Consider the following 20,535-nt stretch of genomic DNA (forward strand, 5'->3'; position numbering starts at 1 on the left):
TCTCACTGCTTGAAATTAAAAGGCCAAAAGAACAAGGAGACATTCTTAATTCTATTCAGAGCTAATTCAATGTGGAAACTGTCATCAAATGAGCAATGCTAGCGTGCACTCTGATATCTCATTATTCCTTCAACACTGTTCAGGAATTAACAGTATTTCACCATTTCGTTTTCATTGATTTGAGATCACAGACAAATCACCGAGGGAGCCCCAAAAGCTGGGCTTTGTGGGTGATTATTATTCTAGCTACAATAGCTGTTCTCGCATTTCTCTTATTAGAAGAATTAGCTCCAGGTGACATTGTGAAGAAGGCCTAGTGTGTAGTAATAAGTGTTGTTTGCCATGCTTCTCTCTCCACGAGTATCTTTCATGCCATTTCTCAAGAGGAGAGTCTCTTGTTCCACGTTCGTTGCCATGCCATGAGACTCCTGAAAGCAGAGGTGGGCCGTGTGCATCTCTGTGTCCCTGCGGTACCTGGCACAGTACCTGGCACACAGGAGGGGTCCCGCTAAGTCTTTTCAGATTTGAAATGAATCTGTGCAATTTAGCTAGAGCTCGCTCTCCCACCTTTGTCGCTGGCATCCTTAGTGTCTTGAATACTAAGAATCTCATTCCCGCAGCTTCCTGCTGGGCCAGGCTGGAGACTGGGGCAGTCCAGGGAAGATTCCTCCTCTTTTGCCCTCATACCTCTCAGACTTGACATCTTAGATTCCACACAACCAAACTGTATCCCCAATTCATGGTTAATTGTCACTCTTATTTGTCCTGAAAATATACACCTGATTCTTTTGCGCAGAAATTCCTTCCTTCTTTTCCAACACTCCCCAGGGCACTCAATGTCTACCCCACATGTGACTCTTCTTTCATTCTGTAACTATGTCCATGCACATAAAGACACACTCCTAGCATACTGTACTGGACTTTATGTACTCATTGAAGTCTTCCCCAAACCCCGTGACAGTGGGGTTAATATGAGCCCCCAGAGTATGAAGACACTATTGATTTTAAGAAATCATTATAGATTGGATGTAGCCTTTCAGCAAAAGAAACAGAAAACTATTAAAAGATAAAGAGAATATAAAAATCACTATGCTACAGTAACAACAAGCATAATAACTAAGGCTCCTAAAGAGTTCACCATGTGCCAGACTCAGAGCTCTACCTGTAGTATGTCATTTAATTGTCACCACTCCCCTGTATGATATAAATAATCTTCTATTCCTGTTATCCTCAACACAACTACAGAAACCTCCTGCACTAAGCAAGGCAGTTCACTTAGGCTCCATAGCTGATGCCCTTAAACTATGAACTTCAGGTTTAGTCCAAGTATAGCACATGTGGAGAAAAATGTGCAGCTTGATGATTTTCACGGAGTGAAAACACCCATTTAACCACCACCCAGCTCGGTAAATCAAACATTATCAGCATCACATCAGCCCTTCACACTTCCCCCCAGTCACTGTCCCTCCATCACCCAAAGGTAATCCCTGTCCTGTCTCCTACCATCATAAATTGATTTTTTTTTACTAATTAGTAAAACTAGGTTTTTGGTCTTTATACAAACACATAACATTCTTTTGTGTGGTCTCCATAATTCAACATTCATTTGCGAGATTCGTCCATGGTGATGTGTGGGCTTGTGTTCACTCATATTCGTCATTAACAGCATGCCATTGTATGATTATTCCATAATTATCTACTTTTTTTGTTGATGGACATTTGTGGCTTTTTGTCCAGCTCTTTGCCTCTTTTCTTTCCAGTGCTACTATTAGTATTTTTGTACATATTATCTGTGGTGCATGTATACATGTTTCTGTTAGGCATATTCTTTGGGGTGAAGTTGATGGGTTATAGGGTATGTGTACACCCAACTTTAGTAGATTCTGCTCAGCAGGTCTACATAGTGTTTATACCTACTTATACTCCCACTGTAAGGATATAAAAGTTCCAGTTGCTCTATATCCTCACCAACATTTGTTATCATTAGTTGTTTTAAAATTAGCCATCCTAACTAATGGGTCACAGCCTGTATGTTTGCTTACTAAGTTGTTATTCTTCCTATGGTGTGAGGTCCCATGCTTTCCCCAGAATTTATCACAGACCAAAAAGCAAAGAATCAACTTGCAATGCACGTTCAAGTTTTCCTCTCCAATCCTACCGTGATGCTTACCTTCTGTTTCCCTTTGACTCTGCTTTTCCACATAGTCTTTCCTCTAATCTCTCTGCTGTGATTCCATGGCAGTATTATTGGCTATCTATAATTATGATCTATTATTTATTACCTTTCTAACGTATCATCTGGCTGTAACTTATTAATTCTTTAAACACCCATGATATGCTTGCCTGGGCAATGTCATGTCAAACAAGGTTTATTAGCACAGCTTGGAAAATTCAATCTACATAATGCAGATTCTTTCAAATGGTGATGATTGCAATCTTCTACCCACCATTGTAGATCAGGGGTTGAAACATGGTTTCATCACATACTAATGAAGGCATCACTTTTATGCCTTAGGTTTGTTTATTTATTCATGTTTTGGTCTATGGAATGAAAATAATACTAGCATCACTTCATGGGGCTGATGCAAGGATGTAATGAGATAATATTAGTAAAGTGGCCCATAGGAAATGAAAGAGGGATAGGAAGTATTATTAATGTCACACTCTATGAGGAAAGCACTATTACTATCCTCATGTTGTAGACAAAGAAATGGAAACTTAGAGAAATGAAATTCGCCAAGATAATACAGTTCACACTTAATAGATATGGGATTCTAACCCAGTTCTACCCAACTCCAGAGTGCATGTTACCAACAGAGAGTTTGACAGCTATGTTTCTGTATCTTCACCGAAATCAGGAAGGCAAAGCCAACAACAGTATGGAACTCTGAGGATAGCTAGTCAAGACCTTTTTTTTGCTTTAGTTGATTTCAGACAAAGTAATTTAGTTGCTTTCAGACAAGGAGTTTGAGAATAGTTCTTCAACCAGATGATCCTTGCTCCCTCTTTAAAATATGTAATGCAGAGAGATCTTAGCACCTGCTTCATTAAAATCGCATCTACTTCAATTCTATAAAAAAATGGAAATAATGGCGATTCTCCACAAATCAATTTGTGTGTATGTGTGAAAACATCTTAGTTCCTAGTAATTATTGCTTCATTTCCTAAGTGCAACCCCTTTATTGATCTATTCTTTTTAAAACAACCTCGTTTGCGAAATATTAATATTCTAATAAAGCATGCTAGTTTCCTCTGTCCAAGTGGAAGTTGACAAGGTGAGAGTAAACACACTGCAAAGCAGGATAACTGGGTTCTAGGAGCTTTCTATGAAGATGTCACAGATATACTGATAATATCTTGATTCAGAATGACCCAGAGGCAGCTATGGAATGGTCAGATAACAGTCACTAGTAGTCAGGGGGTCCATGTTTTAATTCTAGGTCACAAGCCAATAAGCTTGTGTGTGTACATGCCAGTTTTAGATGTAAAACTAGAGTCTACTTTTGGTAACATCAAATTTCTGGAATGCTTCCCTTAATCAAATTGAGAGAAATAAACCCTCCAAGAGAAAGCTCCAGAACAGTGCTAGGATCAGATCTAAGACAACACACTTAATTAAATCAATAAACATTTAGTAGATGTCCAATATGTACTAGGAACTGGGGATTAAAAAGCTAAATAAGTTATTTTCCTTGACCTTGAGAAGTGCACCACATAATGGGACAGGAGGATATGTAAGAAACTAATCTGTACGCAGTAGAGTGAGTCTATAATGAAGTTAGCTACAAAGTGCAAGGCATGTAAGAAATGTAGTCTCCATCCTTTCATGAGTAAAATACGAAAAGATTTAACCTGGACATTTAAAATTCATGGATTAGCCCAAAGTCCATCCCCAGTAGCGGGGTCACAATAGGTAGCATCCCATTCTCTACACTTTTGCCTTTGGGACTCTCCTATATACTGTTAAGTAATAATCATTTGTAAGATAAGGTCATTAATGATCTCCTGATGAGCCAGACAATGTGTTAGCCTCTTTTATACTTAATATCAACCCCAAAGGAGAGCAATAATGTGGAAATGTCAGGCATCGAGGCACAGAGATGGAGGAGACTTTTGGGAGCTTAGGAGCATGGCGTATTTGATGGCTTTCTCTACATCAACCAGGCGGCTGCCTTCACAAGAGTCCCTGTGATACTGGAACAGACAGACTTCCAGGACTCCAAGAAGTCCTGGGTACAGGGTACTGGAGACGACTTCCCTACCTGACATCTGCAGGGTCTTCCGTGACGAGCACATCGGTCTTGCAGCTGGCCAGGGGGTTGATGGACAGCTCCACAGGCGGGACCACAAAGCTTTTGCTGACGGGAAGCCAGAGGCCTTGGCCCAAGCTGAAAGTAGACCTGCAATGTAAGAGTTTCCATTGGGGAAGTCCCTGGCGAGCAGACAGCAAATAGAAAAAAGGGGCCCCTGGTCCCACCCCTTTTAGGACATTTTCTTATTTCTCCACCCAACTCCCTTGCATTCTTCAAGGCATGATGTTGGCCAACTTTGTCCACACTTGGATGATCATTTCTAAAATCGGTCAGTCATTTAGTCCACGCATTGCTTTGCATTGCTAGTTTTCTTTTCCCGAGTAAACAGTGGACTCTGCGAGGGTGGGGACTGTTTCAGCTCTGCCTTCCCAGCAGTCAGCCCTGATATCCAGCAGGAGTTCCACGTGTGACTGCCGAGTCAGCGGGGGCAGTCTGACACAAAGGTTAAGGGCATGGACTCCGAATTCATTTGAACCAAAATCCGATTCCCAGTTCTGCCACCTAATTTGCTATATGCCTTTATCCGCCTAGGTGTTGAAATTTTACACAAGATTTCATGGAGGTGGTGGTAAGAGGTTCTGTAGCTACAGAATATTTCTAATTAGTAATGTCTCCTCCAGTTCAAGTATCTGAGTCTATAAGTCTGGATGCCAGACAAATGGGAATTAGACTTCCATAGCAACCTGAGCCACGATGGTATTAATATACATGAGTCCCAGTGACAGTGCAGCCCAGAGGTGCATGAGCTCAATAGTCTGAGGATGCATGACCACACCTCCCTACCAGACCTTTCTCCATTTCCCCAAATTATTCCCCAACAAGACTGTCAACTCACCTGAGAATCTTTTCAGGGGCTTGCTCGCCTGTCACCAGATCATAGCCCCTCTCGAGTGTCGTGTAAGGCCAAGGTCTATGAGAAGAAGAAAAGGGAAGAGGAGATGGTATTAGTCAGAGCAGGTGGGATTCATACGTGCACACTGCTCAAGAGTTGCTTTACACACAACCAAATTCTGCAGAAGTAATTATTGGGCACGACTATTTACATTATAAAAGTCGGTCTCCAATTTACAGCAGTCAGCACTTTTATAAAGTGTCCACGTCCATTTACAAGTCTATGTACAAAAGCCTGAATCGTGTTCCTTGTCTGTCCACTTGAGGACGTGTTCATTGATTACTTTCTGTTTGGGCGAGTGACTTAAATGTCAGCCTTTTTTTTTTTCCTCTAGAAGAGTCATCAATCATGTACTTTTAATACTAAAATGTGAGTCAGTGGGAAAGTGGAATTCACTTCCCATTGGGCTTTGCAGGAACAGAACTGCTGCAGAGAAAGCCTTCTCTGTGCAGACGCTTGGGGACTCTGGTAACGGAACGGGGGAAGGCGTGGGTCCTCCACCGTCCCAGCCCACATGCCCTTTGCTACTCACCCTTCACTCTGTCCCCAGTCACTACGCACACACAGGTGTCTGTGAACGGGGTCAGGGGCGTAGCCTTCGTGACAGCTGCATTCTCCTGTAAGCAAAAAGAGAAAATAGTCTTGTGAAAGAGGCACTCCCCAAATAGGCTTTTCTCTGGCTTCCTCGTTTTCCAGGGAGATAAAGTAAGCACATAGTTTTAGAAAAAAAAACAACAGAAAGATGGTATTTTTGTCCATTGATCACTGTGGTTAATAGAGTCTATTCATTTGCTCATTCATTCACTTATTCATTCATTCAACAAGCCCTGGCCACATTCTGCCAGGGTCTCAGCTGGGCACTGGAGATGCAGAGGTCAGAGTTGCAACCTTGTTGATGAAAAAGCTCATACTTAAAAGGGGGAAACGGTAAGTGATCAGGTGGCTACAGGCAGAGGTTTTATTCCCAAATATTTAAATTATGATAAAGCATTATAACTGTACAAGTGTAAACAGGAAATTGAAATCTCTCTATTTGAATGAATAGGTCATGGCCATCCATAAACCCCAAAGCAAATGCCAGCTTCCCCAGGAAACCTTTGATTTCCCCTTTTGGAGAAATCATTTTTTTGCCTATTTCCTCTTGGTTTTACTTTGTTTTGTTTTTGTTGTGTTTTGATTTTTAAATTGGTTTTCCTCTCTTCTCCTTGCCTCCCTTGTCATCTCCTTTCTTGTCCTCTTTCCCTCCCTCTGCTCTTTCTGTTTCCCTTTTATTTCTCGCCTTGCCAGCCATCCATTCACATGTGCGTCAATCCACCCATCATTTTTTGGAGGCCATGCCTTATGCCCAGTTGCATGAGTGCTTGCTAGCAGTCCACGCCGCCACGCTTCATTGTATCTGCTTGCATTGGCTGAGTTAATTTCAGTCGGCCATCACATGTCTCCTTTCCTAGTGTATCTTCAGAATCCTAGAAAGCTTTTCAGAAGCTCTCTGTCCTACCCCTTGCTGTTGTCATGTCTGCTCTCCTGTACACTTCTTAAGGTAGGAGAGTGTTTTTGATTCTATGAGATACTGCTTTTTTTCCAAAGGTGTTTTCCTAGACATGTTTACAGATGCTTTGCCAAAAATAGATATTATTTTTTAAAAAAAAGTTTGGAAAATCCTATACCCTTCCTTAGAGTCAATATAGTATGATTCTCCTCGAGGGAGAATATGCAATTGCCCCCAAACTCATTTTACCTTTGGAGACTTGCTGGTGGAAGGACTCAGGATTAGCATTCTGTGGAACACATCCTGAGAAATGCTGGTAGAAACGGCCCTGGCTTAGCCTACTGCCTAGAACAGAGTTGGTGCTCAACAATGAGTTGAGTGAGTAATTAACTACCTCTATGGCTCTGGTAAATTTCCCGACTATTGCTGCCAGCTTGCCTGCTTTCTCATCCTATGGCAATCACGGTCGTACGCACACTAACTCCCTCTCTCTCTCTCATATACAAACAGGACCCTCCTATCCTGCAGTGATTTGATTGATCTGACCCGAGAGTTTTCAAATCATGTCCATGGAAATGTATTGCTCAATGGAGGAGATTTAGGGACTGTGAAAATTTTAGATTTTAATTTTCCTTTAGAGGTTTTTTTTTTTTTTTAATATCTTTTTAAAAATAAAAAAGTGAAGGATAAACACTCAGATGCCACATGCCAGAATTGAGAATACCAGAGAGCATCAGTTTTGCCAGGTAAACTTATTTTATTCAGGCTTCGGGGAAAAAGCAAAAAGAAACAAAAAAAACTCATCTCCTGTCATCTTTGTTTCATGGGGAAGGATACTGAGGGTGAGTCGAGGGACCAAGGCTAGTTGCAACTATGTATCTTGGAATCCAGGAATCTCTCAACCTCCTGCAACCACAACTCAATGTAGTAGCGAACAGGGTGCTAAGGTAACACAAGTTCTACAGCTATCACTCATACCTCCTCATTTCAGAATGCCTGTATTCGCCAAATAACTTCATTGTCTTCCTGATGAAATACAAATGTCATATGTTTGACTTTATATGAAGCATTCTGAGTGTCTAAAAAACATTCTAAGTTGTTGTATATATTACACTGCTGCTTAATCTCTGTACTCTGGCAACTACTGAGTAGTTAGCAAGTAGCCTGGGCTTCAGGAATGTCAGCTGAACTAAAATGGTAGTAAGCAGAACAGGGAGCGACGAATGGGTCGGAGATAGTGTCCAGAATGTTCAGAACGAGACTGTTGAAAGACAGAAAGAGAAACAGAAGAGAGAGAGCTACCCACCTACCTTTCCTCTTCTCTGTGTACCTGGGAGACAAGGAGGGTGCTGCTCCCAGGCACGGATGCTCAGTGCACCCCTCCCCCACAACTCCACACCTGGGATCCCACCCCACCCACCCAGTGGCAGCACTGTAAGTACATGTCACCTAAGTCCTAATGGACTGACTGTTGCCAGAGGGAAGGGAAAGGAGGGAAAGGCCTGAGAGGCTTAAATTTGGAAGGGAATAATTTACCAACGGGAGGAGTGGTGGGAGTCACTAATGATGTGTTAAAATGCAACAGTCCCTTCATGAAATATTCACCACTTTAAACACGTCTAATATTAAAGATTAAAAGTCCTGGGATTTGTCCTCAAGACTCCCTGGACTGATTTATGATCTGCCACAAGCCACAGGCCTCATGATTCATAACAGCCGAGGTAAAATGGTTACCTCTGGCAAAGGAACAGGAAGTCAGGCTGGGGTGGGCGGGGACCAGCTTCCCTCTCTACGGAAAGGGCAGATGCTGAGGTTCCTATCTCGCTGATCAGGGACTGTGTGGAAAGAGGCACAATTCATTTATTTCTCCTTTCTCTCTCTCTCTCTATCTTTTTTTTTTTTTTTTTTTTTTTTTTTTTGGTGGAAGGGATATTGGTGAGAATGAGAAATCTATTCAGAAAAAGGGTGCTGCTATGTATATATATATATTTCCTCCTTGTGTGCTTATGAGGCAAGTTTTCCCTGACTCAGAATGGATCATTAATTACTGACACTCATTATACAATGAATGCGTATTTTGCAGTTGAGAGGCATCCACCCAGGGGGCCCCACGGGGCTACCTGGAGAACAGGAGGTAGGCAGAGGGGGTCAGACAGACCTCTGTCCTACCCTCATGTTCTCTCTCCCTGGTTGTGTGGCCTTGGGGAAGTCACTCCACCTTTTTTGGCTTCAGTTTTCTCACCCTATAGAATGGGAATGATAGTAATGCCCATCTTATAGAGCTAATGTGAGAACAAATTGAAATAGTGAAGAGTGAAGTGCGTGGCTTAGGCAGACAATGAGTTGATGGTCAACAGATTAGTTTCCTCCCCTTTTCCTTGAATTCCAAGACAGGTGCCAGGTTCTGGTACACGTTCACATATTAACTCTAGAGACACAGTAATTACCTCCTTGCTGGGCCTGAGTTTCCCCATCTGCAAAACAGAAGGAAGGTTGGGGTGACGTTCATCAATTCTGAACACCAAGTGCCAGCCATTTGCGTTGTCTTTCAAAATCCCCACCCTTTGCTCTCTCGACACTGTTAGTTTTAGCTTCAACTGTGATCACTCTTAGTGTGGGCTGGGTGTCTCTGGCAAGATCTCCATCAATGCCATGGCTATTGGCTTTATTGACTCTTGCTTCCTATTTTGCTGGCTCAGCTAACCCTCTACTGTTTGCAACCAAGCATTTCCTTCTTGCAAGATGCAAAGCCTCTGACAGCCAGAGTGAGGGTTATTAACCCCTTCTCTGGGCGAATCTTGTCTTTAATTCTGGCTCTGCACACCCAAGGTAGCCAGGCTGTGGAAGAACAGCTCTCCAGGGATACACGTCAGCATGACTGAATGCCTGTGCCCCCCCTATCCCTAGCACTCCAGTGCAAGCTCTGTAAAGGAAGTGGGATGCTCACCACTGCATCCCAACACCTGCTGTGCTGCCGGGTACAGAGGAGGCATTCAGTAAATAAATGTTAAATACATGAAAAGATGTATTTCACAATAGTAATGCCTATGCCAATGAGATAGTGAAATAATTTTTTATTTGCCTGTTCCTCCACTAAATGGGAATTCCTTGAATGCAGGTATCTTTCCCTAGTCATCCTGCATTCCAATAATTGCATAGTGCCTGATAAAGGGTAGGCAACTCATTTGTTGAATGAATGAATGAATGAATGAATGGACAGATACACAAATTAATGGATTCATAAATATATTGTGATTGCCGTGAATTCAGACTGAGTTCATTTAGAATTATGATGACTCTGCTGAGGACCAAGAAGAAACTTTCTTACATCTGAGACGAGAATTTGCCAAGGAAATGAAGAGTGTGAACACAAGTGCGGACGCACACTATCTAGAATAGAATTCTATTTCACATCAGAGCAGAAAAAGCCATTAAAGATCATTTAGTTCAAATTGTCCCAGCTTCATATTTCAGAAAGGGAAACTCAAGCTCACAGAGTAGAGAAATTTGGCCAAATCACCGGCCTAGCCTCTGGGTCAGCCAGGATTAAAACCCAGGGCCGTGGCCACCACTTTAGTGTCCTTTCTACTACTGCATTGGTGATATCAATACTTCAATGCAGCCTGAGGCCTTTGTAGCAATTTATTTTGTACTCCTCTGATGTTTCTGAGTTTCCTAAAATGAGAATATTACATTCACAAACAGATTTTATAAAAAAAAAGGTAAGATGCATGTGAAATATCCTTAGGCATATTAAAAACATACATTTATATGTGGTTAATAATGTAGGCCTAAAAAGAGTTTACTCTCTTCATTAAAGTGGTTCTCATAAGGGAGTTCAATTAGGTGAATTTCTATTTGGCTGGTTACCAGAATTTTATGTTATCATCTATAGATAAGTTGTGTTGGTTTAAAAATATTTATCTCCTAACTCCCATGTGTTGAGTTCTCATTCTTTGGTACACACATTCTCACTCAATAAACTTTTGAGTAAAAACAATAGAACTTCCTGACCATGAACAGTCTGAGACTATCTTGTGTGGTGCTCTTCTAAACCACTTCAAAGTAGAGAATGCTTTCCTGTTCATGACATAGGGCCAGAGGGCTGGTGAAATGGTTCAAAGTGTGGGCCTCGAAATCACCTTGTGCTGCATTCAAACCTGGATCTGCCACTTAGCATTTGTAAGAACTTGATCAAGTTGCTTCCTGTTTCTCTGAGTCCGTTCCCTCATCTGTAATGAGGCTGGCCTCAGGTATCTGCTAGAAGGATCAAGTGACGGATTTGAAAAGTTCTCAAGCACAGTCTCTGGCACGTTTCTTCTTGCTGAAAATACAATCAATTAATAGCTCTTTTAGTTCTTACTATTATTACTCCTGGGTGGGTGAGGCCAATTCAGTATCTTGTTTTAGTGCAAAGCAAAGGCATTTGCTGAGGATGAAGGGGGATCTCAAATTGAAGGTATGCCCTTTGCAAAGCCAAAGGGACTGCAGTTTCTTTACCTGTGCATTTTGGGCAGTTTAAACAGGATAATCCTCAAGGCTGGTCCCCGTGTGTCCAGAACTACTAACACCTGTTGCCTTTGTCTACGGCTCCTCTGCTGAAGGGCATACAGGCACCCACAAGGCTCAGGCCAGAGGCTGCCTCCTTCATCAGCTCAGAGGTGCTCATGGCCATGAGAGAGCAAAGCCTCCTTCCCAAGCAGTCCTGGCTGTCTGGGTCCCCTCCTCTCAGCCTGTCGTACTCTTATGATTCCATTTTCACTTGCTTTTGACTCCATCATCACTTATCATCACAGGCTGGGGACACTGCCTGCTATTAACTTTCTGTTTACTCTTCCTGTCACCGTGGCTTGGAAAGACATGTCTCTGGGCCCTCAGAGCAACACGCGTGGCATCCTTCCCTGTTCTGACTCCAAAGGGCCACCTGGGGCTTCTTCACGTCCCTGTCACTGGAGCCCGGCTCAGGGCCAGCCATGCGGTGGGAGAGGCGTGTGCTGGACCTAGCATCATGCTTTGTGCTGGGAGTGGCAGAAGACACTTGACGTGCGTCATCCCCTGTCTCACCCATTGCTGGTGCCAGGAGGAAGGCACTCATGCTCTCATTGTAAAACAAGGAAACCGAAGCTCAAACTCGACAACTCACTTGCCCAAGGTCATAGAGTCAGGTCTCTTTTATACCACCACAAACGTCACAGCAATAAACATGACCACAAGGAATAACAAGGGCAGCCACCTTTAATTAGACAATTTCCATGTTCTGTAGACACTAAAGGTCTACGGTAGCATTATGCAGGTACATCTTTGCCATGGCTGATTGTGGGGAAAGTAAACTTTCTTCTCTGCCCCTTGTCTTCAGGAATGGCATTCGACTTGCTTGGGCCAGTGGGATGGGGGCAGACATGACATGGATCAAGGTTTGCATTGTGTTTGTGTGGCTGCACTTTCTGTCTTGCACTCTTGCTCTCCTTCCTCTTGCCCCCCCCCAAAAAAAAAACATTTCTAGGAAGTGGCTGGTCCATAGAGGCTGGGAGACACATGGGGCAGATCTGGGTTCTGCCTGAGCTTACAGCCAAAGGCAGCTGAATCCTGGCTAGATCAGTCCACCCAGATGTGTGCAAAAAAGAAAGAAAAAAAAATATATATATATATGCTTACAGTGTTGACAATAAAATAGTTGTTATGCAGCATTCTAGTGGCAAAAGCTTCTGATGTACTTCAAACCTGTATGCCCCCATTTCTATGAATCAAAGTATCACTTTCTTTCCAAATTGGAAATTTTAGAAAACTCTCTAATTGTATCCCAGCTTTTACCCTCGGCATCCAAATGATACCTGGATCCCACTGATTCTGCTTCTTCGGTGTCACCTAGATCCATGCCTTCCCATCTGTCCTCACTGCCACTGCCCTCAACACTGTCCACGTGTGGTATTGCAAGAGTCGTGTCACTACTTACCCTGTGTTCAGTGTCCCCTATCGGATCTGACTGTTGGGCAGTTATCTTCCCAAAGAACCGCTGCACCCAGGGCCTGTCCCCAACACTCTCAGTGCCTTCCAGTGGTTTTCAGGGTGGAGTGCATAGATCTTGGTCTAACATCCAAAGCCCCTCATGACCGGCTTCAACCTTGTCAATAACTCCCCCCCTTCCTTGTACCTTTCCTGCTTTAACTTCCCCTAGGTCTACTTATAATAATAGGGGCATCTGAGACACGCCTACAGACCCTGTGAAGCTGCTTGCAGAAGGTCTGCCCTGATTCTGCTCCATGAGCAAAGCAGAGACCAAGCATTAGGGAGAGATGAGGACAATGGAAGAGGGACCCAAGTAGGAGAGGGGTGGGGTAAGGGAAAATTAATGACAAAATGATCACACAGGAAACTCAGACTTGTGGCAGAAGAAGGGGAAAGGGCATTTATTGAAACGTTAAAATCTGTACCCCCATAATATGCCAAAAAAATGATCACATAGTAAAGGAACAAGATAATTGGTACAGTTTTGACATAAGTAGTGCCACCAGGGCATATATTTTACATCCCTTACTCCTCTGCAAATCACTCTACCTTTCTAGACCTCAGTCTTCCCATCTGAAAAATGAGTAGGCAGTACTCAAAGAACCCCAAACACCCTTCCAAATCTCATTCAGTTGCAGTCCTTGATTCTTCCTCTAATATGCTCAGGTTTTATTTCTCAAAGTCAGCATCTTTCTGGTGATTGAGGGAGCCAGGTAAGTTTGGGAGTTTGGAGAATAGAGGCTTGAAAGGCAGGGAAACATAAACAGAGTGAAATAATAAGAGCACAAAAATTTGGGCTTTCTTCAGAAGTCTACTCAGCCAACCGTGCTGTGTGGCCTGGGGCAGGGCCCTCCCTCCTTGGGACTCACTTTTCTACCTGTGCAGTGGGGAGGCTGGTCTTGACATCTGAGCAACCCGCAGGGGTGTCTCCGATGTCCCTTCCTTCCTCACCCTGCTGGCTTGAGACAAACCTGGGCACCTGCATTTTAGCCACCGGCCGCTCACTGCCATTCATCAGCACACCTCTGAAAGCATAAAGAAAAATATAACAGAGACTGAAAGGTTCTTCTGGTGGCACAGGCTGGTGACCAGGTCTGACAGAGATTAGGGTCCTTAACCAAGGCTGTATGGGGACTAATTGGTGTTGGCTCAGCCTGTGCAGGGTGGCCTGGGCTGCTGAGAGTCTGTGCCAGAGTCTCAGCCAGGGGCCCCCTCTCCCCTGGCTCCACTCCCCTCCCTTCCAGCCTCCTCCACCTCTGAGTGCACCACACACACGATTATCTGTCATTAGTGTCTAGGAGCAAACCGCGTGGGGAAGAGCCTCCCTCAAAATCACGGCTGATTGAGGATGGAGTGGGGTGATGAAATCTCACTAACAGCCTGGAACGGATACGGAGCAGACATCTCCAACAATTAGGAAGGAAGGACCTGCTCCAGCTGATGAGCTCAGGATGCTTAACGTGGATGCGCAGGACTGGGCCCGCCAGCCAGAGGCTGCCTTCTCCCCACCCCCACCCCTGCTGCGCCCCCCAGAGCCCTGGACCCTCCAAGCTTCTCAGACGTGCCTGCAAGGGGTGGGGAGCCGGGGGACAGACACAGCCTGGTGAGAGCAAAGGGCCTCGGCCTGGCCACCGAGGCCACCTGAGGCTGCACCCTCCATCTCCTGGTCACTCCCTGGATCAGTCACTGCAACCCTGGGCCTCATCAAGAAAGGGGCGTCTTACACCCAATTTTAAAGCTTGTCACAAGAATCACAGACAGCATATTAAAAACAGTTGCCACATTGCCAGACGCGTAGGCAGCACTGGGTGAGCAGTGGTGTTATTATCGTCACTGCCGCTAGCACCGCCACCCTTGCCGTGCTGTTGTCCAGGCTGGGCCTGTCACGTTTCCTCCCTGACTCGGTGGCCCTACCCCTCAATGCTGCGGCTCCCCTCCCTTCCTCCCCCCACATGGTTCACCTCCAGTCTGCACCCCGCTGCTTCAGACCTATTGCCATTCTCTGCACAGGTCCTCTGTACCTGGCACAGGGGAGATGGGGGCACAGGGACAAATCCATCTTACATTTTGCCTTCAGGCAGCCGGCACCGGGGCAGGAAGCCTGAGAGCAAAATGCATCACTCCCACCAGCTGCGATGTGTGCTGGGAGGGGCGATTGTGCAGAGAAGCACAGGAGGAAGAGCAAGGAGCGTGGGGCGTTGGGGTCTCACGGTGAGGAGGAAGGGTGATGATAAAAAATAACGAGAGGGAACACAGAGGGACAACTAACTGCCGGGCAGCGTTGGAAGTTCTTTCTTTATATTAATTCCAGTGATCCTTACAGCAACTCCATGAGGTAGGTTCTATTACAAACCCCACCTTACAGAAGAGCAAACAGAAGTCTAGAGGGGCTAAGGAACTTGCTTGCCTGGTTCTGCAGGTGTGGGAAGCAGCCCCTGAAAAATCCCGCATCCCCCCCTACAAGAATGCAGCAGCCACCCCTCTTATCTAGAGGGGATACAATCCAACACCCCCAGGGGATGATTGAGACTCCAAATAGTAGTAAACCCTATATATACTATGTTTTTTCTATGCATACACACCTGTGATAAAGTTTAATTTATAAATTAGGCATAGTAAGAGATTAACAACAATAACTGATAATAAAGTAGAACAATCATAACAATACGCCAGCATCACTACCCTTGCGTTTCGGGGCCATTAGCAAATAAAATAAGGGGGACTTGAGCACAAGCACTGCGATACCTCGATGGCCCATCTGATTACTGAGACAGTTACCAAGCCATTCACGGGCGAATAGTGTAGGCGGTGTGGATACGCTGGACAAGGGTTGACTCACATCCGGGCAGGACGGAGCAAAACGATGCGAGATTCCATCCCACTCCTCAGAATGACGTGTAATTAAAAACTTATAAATTGTTTATTTCTGGACTTTTCCATTTACTATTTTCAGACTGTGTCTAACCCCGGGTAACTGAAACCACGGAAGGCAAAACCACAGATACAGGGGGAACTACCGCAGTCATTCCTCAATGCTGAACGCAAGCGGTGTGTGGGGAGCGAGGCCGTTTAAGGAAGAGCACACAGGCACTGGAGTCAGAATGGGCCCTCAGCTCTGCACCTGCCAGTCGGTGGCTCCTGGACTGTGGAGCGTTTCCTGTCTCTGACCTAAACTTAGCTTCCTCACACCTAAGTTAATCATGCCAGCCCTTCTCACTGAACATAAAGAATGCTGGCTCCCCGTATGGGCTCCATAATACTACCAGCTATTGCTGTGATTACTATTAGGGAGCTGGTTCATTTCTGATCCTCTGGTGGCCTTAATGTCCTTCCCTGGCCATGGCTCTTATCTGGGGCCCCTTTCGCTGTAACTTGGCCAAAGGGAAAGAAATAATGATGGGGCTTGTTAATCATGACATGTTCTATCCACCTTTCCACCCTTAATCCACCCAAACAGCCTGTGAAGCAGGGGCTACTGTTGTCCTGATTTCACAGGGGAGGAAACTGAAGCCCACAGGTGTCAAACGGCTTGACCCCAGTTCATACAGCAAGACAGTCATGGGGTCAGGATTTGAACCCAGGTCTGCTTGACTCTGGAGTCAGAGCTTCCCCACCGCCAAACCACGTAAGATGGATGAGTTCAGCATAACACCGTGTTGCATCAAAATGACCCACCTTCGTGCCCCTACTTGGCCATGTGCCATATCTCCATGGCAGCTTAAAGGGATATGGATGAGAGGAGGCAATGTGATTGTCAACCTTATGGGACACTGGGGCCCTGTTTCCCCAAAAGCTGCTAGGTGGCCTTGCTTAAGCCACTTCATCTCTCTGAGCTTCATCCTTCTAGCCTAAAAGATGGGGAGCATAAGCTCTGCCCTCTCCTGAGCACAAGAATGCTGTGAGGATAAAATATGTACTTAAACTATTTGGAACACAGGATGATTAATAATGCAATTCCCCGCCTGAACAAAACCTGAAACAGCAAAGTGAAATATACAAAATAAATTAAGCTAAGGGTAATTATTCATTTTGCAAAAGGGTTCTTCACTCCACAAAAGAGACTCATTGATATTTTTTTTTTCTCCAAGCATTAGCTATCTTTGGGAGTTTAAAATCAAATCCCTTTTATACAATTACAGCGCAAAGACTAGTGATTTTCCAGAGTGCACTCTGAGTGCAATGGGTCATACCTATTTGTCCTGCCCCTGTCATCAATGCCATAAAACAAGGGGGTCCAGAGATACAGAGGGGGTCAGCAAAGAGTGGGAGCTTTGCCCTCGTCTAGCCAGGAATCCAGGGAAAAGGCTCAGAACCTTTCGACAGCGCACACAATGCTTGCACTCTGCTTCGGAGGGGTCCCTTCCTCGGAGTGACCTCGACCTCAGTTGCAGGCAGATGGTCAGGGTCATTGCTAGTTTCCCCAGGATTGAGAGAACTGTCATTCCCGGGTCCTTCCATCTGGACCGTTACACCATTTTACATAATGTGGACATTCAGCAGAACAGAGCTAATTTCACTTTGCTCATCTCACTCCTGATGATGTTCATAACCATTCTCTCGCTCTCCCCTCTCCTCCTCATCCCTCCTTTGCTTTGTGCTTCCAGTTCCCTCCTTCTCTGTCTCTCCTTTTATGTCTCAGAGTTTGTGTTTTTGTCACTGCCTCAGTTTCTCTCTTTGGTCTCTGCTTCTCCGTCTCTGTCTTCCTGTGTGTGTGTGTGTGTCCATGTCCCTTACTATCGGTGTGTCTTTCTCTGGCTCTCTTTTCTGGCACTCTGCAGTAAAAAGAATTTGGGTTTAGAGTCAGAGAACCCCAAGTAAAACTCCCAGATTCACCCCAATTTCCTCACCCACAAATAAGAGACAAAAAGTACAGTCTGGCTCCCGCGAGGGTCAATGCACAGGTTAAACAAGACCCGGCTCGTACAGGTGCCTGCGACAGAGTCCACTCACTTCCGGTTAAATGCATTCCCCCTTCCTTTCTTCTTCTCTTTCTTAACTCTTCTCATTTTCCTCCTCTCCCTTCCCTTCTCTTGCCTGCTATCCACTCCACCCGCTTTGCCCCTCCCACACGGGCACACACACCGCTGCCCCCGCTTTCCGGCGATGATTTAATTAACAGCGCAGGTTCCCATTACTGAGGCTCACGTTCTTTTACAAAACATTTTTACGGTACATTTCCTGGTATATGATGGAGAATCATTGTGCATCATTAAAATTAAGCGACATGTGTCCAAATGGCCTGCACCAGGCTTCACTGCTATGTCCATTTCGGCCACTTGAGAGAACAGCAGGCTGTTCACACCCTACAGGGCCAGGCCGCCTGGCCTCACCTGACTTGGGAGGAACATTTTGCATTCTGGATGCCTCGTCCTGAGGCCAAATCCCGGTGTTCACAACATAAATCCATACTCTTTCCCCTGTCGCACCTACTCCATTTGCTGGTAGGGACTCAAACCCATCTACTAAAGTTTTAATTAAGAGATGATTCAATGCTGTAATCAAAAGGCTTGGAAACACACACACACACACACACACACACACACACGTGCACACACATGCACGTGCACACACACACAGGTACGCACACTTCGGCCATTCAGAGGCCTTTCGTCATCCACACTGCAACAAAAGCTGCCCTCAGACAAGAGAGAGGAGAGAGGACAGTGTGGTGCAATGTGCAGGCTCCCTACAGATGGTCTCAAATAACCAGAAACCCAGTGGCCAGTGCTACTGCTAAGTGCTGTGTTTTAAAAGGCTTCCAGAGGCCCTTTCTGCACTGAAATCTGTCATTGTGCCTTCCGTTCCATCACAATTAAGTCTTCTGTGGGTTAAGAATTGCCAACACTGGGGGGGTTCTTTTTGCCCCTGATTCAATAATTCCCATTTATTCAACATGTACATTTGCCATACAATGTACCAGGTACTTTGCACTGCTTATAATCATCACAATAACCTCGCAAAGGTGAATAGTTTCCCCCTTTTATTAAAAAGAGCAGAAAATTGAGGCTTGGGGAAATTAAACGATTTGCTCAAAGCCATACCAATAGTCAGAGCCAGAGCCAAGATTTCACCCAAGTCTGTGTGACTTCAATGCCTAGGTCTTTCTATGTTGCCCTGACTGCCCCTCTAAAAAAATGAAACAGAGCCCAGTATTAACACAGCTTGATCTTAGGCATGTAGAGAGGGTGCTGGCATCTCTTTTCCTTCTCTCCCTGGTGGTTGACCCAATCTTGGGGCTCAGTCAATGTTGGTGAAACACAGACGTTAATGAATCTGAGGGGAACCTGCCATGCCCCAGATGCTCTGCCCTGAACACTCATTTGCATGACTGAACGTACCTGAGTATATCCCTGCAAGACAAGCCTGAGCCAGCACTGCAGAAACCAGCACCACCTTCACAGGTGCTAAGAGACCATGCAAAAGGTAATGACTCCAGTTGCAGCTGGGGGCGAGGTATATCTCAAGGGCAAAATATTTGACTGCTTAATATGTTTTCAAGAGAAGGGAAACCAAGCACCGGTATAGTAGCCAGGTGACCTCCCTCTGCACCAACTCACTGAACTACTAAGTGAACCTTTCCCAAATCTCAAGCTCATCAGGTGTAGAAGGAAGGGTTGGGCTAGATGATCTGCAGATTGTTAAGTGTAGAAACTTGTGTTGGTCCCCATTTCCTATGTGTGCCTGTTGTCTATCCTTCAAGAGATCAAGAATCATTGGTCACCCCATTCTACATCCTCCAAAGCCAAAGCATTGGCTTTCAGTAAGGATTTTCAGGATACAGAATTTAGAGCTGGAGAGCACTCAGAGAAAATCCAATGTAAATTCCCTTTATCTCATAAATAGAGAAACTGAGGCCCACAGAAAAAAAGGGACTTGTTAAAGGTCATACAATGAATAAATTACAAAGCTAGCAGTGAAGTCCATGGAATTTGTCTCCAAATCTAATATTTTATATTTCATGTTGTCCTTGTACCAACAATGTGCTAAACAATGGTCTGGGCCTGAGGTCAAAGCTGTGAATAAATACAGACACAATCCTTGCTTTATACAGCACACAGTTTCTTAGATAGCTAGAAACTGGGCACAGAATCACACAAATAAACATATCATTACTGCTTATGATTATGTACTGATATACTAGCATAGGCTGGTAGTTATAAGATACATTCTAAAATCGGACCTTTAAGACTCAGATCTAGATTCCACCACTTCCTAGATGACCTTGGGAAACTCCTTTAACTGTTTTTGATCAGATTGTTTATCTATAAAATGGTGAAAATAATATGCCATTACATTAATTGTAAGGCACAGAACTTTCCTCATGTTGATATTCCTGATATGAGAACTCAACTGTTAATTAGTAGTATCTTATGGCTATTACTATCAGCATTTTTTTCTCCTTAGTGGTATATAAAATACTGGTACATATATGTGACTATATCTTAGTTTAGTTAACATATCATTGCATCTACCTTATAGGGTTGAGGGAATAATGAGATAATGTATGTGAAGGGTTTAGACAAGTATCCGATACACAACACTGTATAAATGTGCACTACTGCTATTACTTACCATAAAGGAAAAATAGAGAGCTCTGATGGAGCATAACACATTTGGAAGGTAACCTAGTCTATAAGGTCACTTTCTCGAGGGTGTGACATTTAAGCTGAAACATGAAGTATAAGGAGGAATGAGCCAGTTAAAGAACAGGGCTTATAAGAAGTGTGTGGAGGGCAGACTGTTCCCTGCGGAGGGACTGATGTCCACACAGACCCTACCATATTTTCTACTGGAAGCAATGCACCATCCATAATTATGGAACACTTTTCAACATG

General features: G+C 44.5%; 1 protein-coding gene across 3 annotated transcripts in view; it reads right to left on the reverse strand.

Moving 5' to 3' along the window:
- ASTN2 (astrotactin 2) overlaps positions 1 to 20,535 on the reverse strand; it is an 852,746-nt gene that overhangs the window by 453,900 nt on the left and 378,311 nt on the right. For 2 of the 3 annotated variants that reach the window (XM_012768786.3, XM_012768780.2), the window contains 3 exons: positions 5,738 to 5,822; positions 5,149 to 5,223; positions 4,263 to 4,400 (listed from right to left, as the gene is read on the reverse strand). In XM_012768786.3, the coding sequence (XP_012624240.1) occupies positions 4,263 to 4,400; positions 5,149 to 5,223; positions 5,738 to 5,822 (298 nt within the window). The remainder of the gene's footprint in view (positions 1 to 4,262; positions 4,401 to 5,148; positions 5,224 to 5,737; positions 5,823 to 20,535) is intronic. The other variant, XM_012768785.2, reaches the window with a different exon arrangement.

Source organism: Microcebus murinus, chromosome 12 (genome assembly GCF_040939455.1).
Source record: "Microcebus murinus isolate Inina chromosome 12, M.murinus_Inina_mat1.0, whole genome shotgun sequence".
NCBI lineage: Eukaryota > Metazoa > Chordata > Mammalia > Primates > Cheirogaleidae > Microcebus > Microcebus murinus.